Source organism: Gavialis gangeticus, unplaced genomic scaffold (assembly GCF_001723915.1).
Source record: "Gavialis gangeticus isolate Ggan-Ray unplaced genomic scaffold, GavGan_comp1, whole genome shotgun sequence".
NCBI classification, from domain to species: domain Eukaryota; kingdom Metazoa; phylum Chordata; order Crocodylia; family Gavialidae; genus Gavialis; species Gavialis gangeticus.
Window position 1 is genome coordinate 80,964,651 of NW_017728993.1, and position 5,318 is coordinate 80,969,968.

Sequence of the window (5,318 nt, forward strand, 5' to 3'; positions counted from 1 at the left end):
AAGAGAAGGCTGAGGGGGGATCCAGTGGCCTGTTATAAACTAGTCAGGGGGGATCAGCAGGCATTGTGGGAGTCCCTGTTCCCCCGAGCACTGCCAGGAGTGACCAGGAATAACGGTCACAAGCTGGCAGAGGGGAGATTTAGGCTGGATATCAGGAGGCGCTACTTCACGGTCAGGGCGGCTAGGATTTGGAACCAACTTCCAAGAGAAGTGGTGCAGGCTCCTACCCTGGGGGTTTTTAAGAGGAGGTTAGATGAACACCTTGCTGGGGTCGTTTGAGCCCAGTACTCTTTCCTGCCATGGCAGGGGGTCGGACTAGATGATCTACTTAGGTCCCTTCCGACCTTAGAAACTGTGAAACTAAGTGGTTACATGTACAGTAGACTTTTAGTATAATTGTTCTAAATAGGCATGATAAAATCAGCAGTAGATTATAAAACTGATTCATGCTGAAGGAACTTAGTTTACCAGGAGCATTGGAAACTAGATGATATAGCTATATTTAAATAACATTAACAGTGATTATTTAACTCAATCTTACAACATTTTTGAGCTCGCTTCACCCCCACCCAATTATGTAGGTATTGTAGGTGTTTGGCACACATTTCCAAAGCTGAGTAAGTGTGAAGATAGGATTGTTACATAAATTAACAAATTCAAGATTGAGGTTATTCACCCTTCATTTATTTTTTGTTTAGTTATTAGAGGAGTTTTAATTTGAAGGTATGGCTACACTAACAATTTATCTTGAGGTAAGCTGTGGTGGGAAGGTGAAGCAGATTGTTACTTCACTGTAGGTGTTAGTGTGCATGCTTTTATCCTGTAGTAAATGTAAAGTGTCCACTGAGAGTCAAGTTAACTCAGGTTTCCTGTGGGCTAAACAGGTTCATAGATTTCATAGACATCAGGGGCTGGAAGGGACCTCATGAGATTGAGTCCAGCTGTAGGCAAGAAGTTAGCTGGGATCAAGTGACCCCAGCAATAAATACATCCACATGTTTTTTGAAAGAGTCCAGAGTAGGTGCCTGCACCACCTTGAGGGTGGGGTTGGGGAGGTTGTTCCAGACCCTGGACACTCACACCATAAAGAACTTTTTTTCTTAAGTCTAGTCTAAATCAGCCCTCCTGGAGTTTATGGCCATTAGACCTTGTTATCCCTTGGGGAGCTCTGGTGAACAGCTGTTCTCCCAGGTCCTGATGCATCCCTCTTATATAATTGTAGGCTGCCACCAAGTTCCCCCCTGAGCCTTCTCTTTTCCAGACTGAAGCATCCCAAGTCCTTCAACCTCTCCTCATATGGCCTGCACTCCAGGCCTTGGATCATACAAGTGGCTCTCCTCTGGACTCTCTCAAGCTTCTCCACATCCCTCCTGAAGTGGGGGGCCCAATAGTGGACGCAGTACTCCAGCTGTGGTCTCACCAGGGCTGAGTAAAGCAGGAGGATGACTTCCCTGGTTTTGCTCAAGATGCATCAGTGTTTTGGTTTGCCAGAGTTTGGTTTGGTTTGCCAGCCACAGCATCGCATTGGTGGCTCATATTCATCCTGTAGTCAGTCGAGACCTCCAAGTCCTTTTCGGTCATGGTGCTAGTGAGCGTAGAACTGCTGAGCCTGTAAGTGTATTGAAGGTTCTTCCTATCAAGGTGCAGCACCTTACACTTCTCTACATTGAAGGTAATCAGGTTTTGTTTGGCCCACCTTGAGAGCATGTCCAGGTCGGCCTGTATCCCCAGCCTGTCTCGCCATGTGACCGCCCTCCCCCATAATTTGGTGTCATCTGCAAACTTTGCCAGTTCTCATCTGATTCCTGAATCCAGATCATTAATGAAGTTGTTAAAGAGTAGTGGCCCAAGTACCGAGGCCTGAGGGACTCCACTGGTCACCCTGCGCCAAGTTGATTTGCTCCTGTCAACTAGTACTCTTTGGGTCCGACCCTATAGCCAGTTACCTAGCCATCAGACCATAAAATGACCAAGGTCACAGTTCCCCAGCTTAATTATGAGGACACCATGGGAAACTAAGTCAAAGGTTTTCTTGAAATCCAGATGTGACATCCACGTCATCTCCCTTGTCCAGGGCATGTATTACCTTGTCATAGAAGGAGATGAGGTTGGTCAGGCAAGACCTGCCAGTCACAAATCCATGTTAGCTGGCATCCAGATGCTTGCCTTCTGTTAAACTGGTGTTGATGGATTCCCTGACAAGTTTTTCCAGGATTTTTCCAAACTGATTGGTCTGTAATTCCCTGGGTCATCCCTCCTCCCTTTCTTGAAGATAGGGACCAAGCTGGCACTTTTCCAGTGTTCCGGGACCTTGCTCGAGCCGCCACGAATTTTCAAATATCTTTGCCGACGGGGCTGCAGTGATGTCTGCTAGCTGCTTCTAGACTCTTGGGTGCATTCCGTCTGGGCCTGTGGACTTGCGAATGTCCAGTTTCTTGAGATGTTCCCTTACCTGATCCACATCAATTTTGGACCTATCACCTGCTCCCAGAATGGTTTGTGTCCTTTCTGACAGTGTGATCCTTCTTGGAGGGTGAAAAACCAATGCAAAAAAGTCATTTAGGAGATTGGCCTTTTCTTGGGCGTTGGATATCAGTTGCCCCGTTGGATCTCTAAGGGACCAAATGCTATCTTTGTTCTTTTTTCAACTTCCCACATATCTGAAGAAGGATTTTTTTGTTGTCCTTGATTCCCATAGCTAGCCTGAGTTCAGTTTGTTCCTTGGCTTTTCTGAACCGCTCACTACAGGTGCGGGCAAGTGCCAAGTAGTCCTCTTTGGTGATGCTTCCTGTTTTCCAACTGATGTAGGCTTCTTTTTTGAGTTTAATGAGGTCCAACAATTCCTTGTTCAGCCAAGGGGGGCTTCCTTACCTGTTGACTGCATTTCTTGCAAGATGGAATGTCTTTCTCCTGTGCTTCTAGGATTGTTTTTGAGAGATGACAATTCCTCGTGTACTTCCTCTTCTAGGGGGGTATGGCCTGTAATTGCCTGACTGACCAATTCTCTGAGTTTTTGCAAAAGTCAGCCTTCCCAAAGTTAAGGACTTCTGTTTTACTGAGGGGTTTACTTGCTCTTCGGTGAACTAAGAAGGTGACCAAGTCATGGTCGCTGTCACCAAGCTTCCCCTCAATCCTCACATCGCTCACCAGGTCCTCTCCTTTGGCCAGGACCAGGTCAAGCAGTGCCTCTCCCCTAGCTGGCCCGTAGACCTCTTGCGTTAGGTAGAGGTCATCAATGCAAGTGAGAAAGCTATGCGATTGTCAGATTTGGCTGCGCGCTCATCCCAAGAGATGCCAGGTAAGTTGAAGTCCCCCATGACAATCATGAATCGGGAGCGCACAGCCTCGACCAGTTCCCTATTGAATTCCTGATCTAGTTCTTCCTCTTGGTGTGAAGATCTATAGTAGACTCCTACTAGTATGTCACCCTCCCCATATTCTCCTTGTATTTTGACCTAGAGGATCTCAAGGCACCCTTCTTGGTTAGAAAACTCAATCTTCGGGTGGTGAACTGATTCTTGATGTAGAGAGCAACACTCCCACCCCTCTTTCCCACACAGTCTCTCCTATACAAGGTGTAACCCTCTAAAGCAACTGACCAATCATAGGTAGAGTCCCACCACGTCTCCGTTATCCCTACAAGGTCATAGTTATTTTCACATAGGAGAAGGGCCAGTTCCTCCTGCTTATTTCCCAAGCTCCTAGCATTCGTGTACAAGCAGTTAAGTCTGCCATAAGAAGCCCAGTGCTTCCCTGAGGGGTGAAGTAGGACCTTTCCTTGGGCTGTTGCTAGAGTGGGTTACCTTGGGCTGCCCAAGTTATTGGTAATGCAGCTGACAAGGCCTGGGCTAGAACAGTTAATAGACAGCCCGTCCCCCAGAGGTCTTAGTTTAAATCCATGTTAAGAAGGTTAGCCATTCTGGCCGAAAAGAGCTTCTTCCCTTTCCAGGTGAGGTGGAGGCCATCCCTTCCCAACAGTCCGCTCTCTCTGAGTGCGGACCGTGGTCGAAACCAAACCTGTCGCAATGGCACTGTTGGTGGAGTCTATTTCACCAGGTGTAAATGGGCAATTCCTGTGGAGTAGCTGACATGCTGTAATTTCACAACCTACCCTATCCTGTGTTAACTCATTCATTTTGCCATACTTTAATCCATTTAACTCTATAAAAAATTGCAAGCTTTTATATGTAAAATGTTCTGCAAGTCTTTGGGGAGCCCTGGTGCTTTTTCTGTATAAAGGAATAGTGGTTATTTTGTCAGCACAGGAGGCTTATACTAGAACTGAATCCTTTGTTTTGGCCTTGCTTCTTAGTACAAGGAATGTGTCAACTTCTATTATCAGCTTTGTAAAGCACTGCATTCTTACAAAGCTGGTTGTTCAGCTGTACTATTTCAGATGACAGCATGTCATGAATAAATAAATACAATTGTAAAAGTGTAAAATGTCCAGCTAAACTGAGGACCTGTTTCTTTTGTTATAGGCAGTTAATCCTGGATGGTCAGTGGGATGAGGTTCTTCAATTCATTCAACCTCTTGAGTGCATGGAAAAATTTGACAAGAAAAGGTAAGAAAGCTAGAAAGTACGCTTAAATGCTTTCTATTATTTATGGCAATATTAAAACAGGAGATTTCTAGAATGAGATGTTCAGGGGTTTAAAAAAATAAATTCTAACTGCTGAATCTAAAAACAACAAACTTTAAATCCCATAGAATTCTTGAAGTATTTTACCTGTCAAAATATTCTCCTATGAAACTTTGCATAGTTAAAATCTACCATTAAGGATGGTGCAAAAAGTGAATTGTAAAATTGTTTGTTTTTCTTAGTCATATAAAACAGCAATGTTACTTGTAAGTAACTTACAAGTTACTTAGTCTCCTTTCTTGAATAAGTATATCATTGTCTTCTCAACCTGCAAATACTGTGAAGTGTAGTATTTCTCATAGATTTCATAGACATTAGGGCTGGAAGGGACCTCGAAAGATCTTAGAGTCCAGCCCCTTGCCCGAGGGCAGGAAGTCAGCTGGGGTCATAGGATCCCAGCAAGATGAGCATCCAAATTTATCTTGAAGGCATTCAATGTGGGTGCTTGAACCACGTCTGAAGGCAGGCTGTTCCAGACCTTGGGGGCTTGGACAGTAAAGAAATTCTTTCTTATGTCCAGCCTGAAATGATCTTGCAGTAGTTTATAACCTTTTGACCTTGTCATCCCTTGGGGCACTCTGCTGAACAATAGTTTCCCCAGATACTGGTGGTTACCCCTGATAAACTTATAGGTGGCCATAAGATCGCCCCTGAGCCTGCGCTTTTCCAGGCTAA

At 45.0% G+C, this 5,318-nt stretch overlaps 1 protein-coding gene across 1 annotated transcript in view; it reads left to right on the plus strand.

Annotated features, from left to right (window-relative positions):
• WDR47 (WD repeat domain 47) overlaps positions 1-5,318 on the plus strand; it is a 69,767-nt gene that overhangs the window by 2,596 nt on the left and 61,853 nt on the right. The window contains exon 2 of the mRNA XM_019528367.1: positions 4,482-4,565. Coding sequence (XP_019383912.1) covers positions 4,482-4,565 — 84 coding nt within the window. The remainder of the gene's footprint in view (positions 1-4,481; positions 4,566-5,318) is intronic.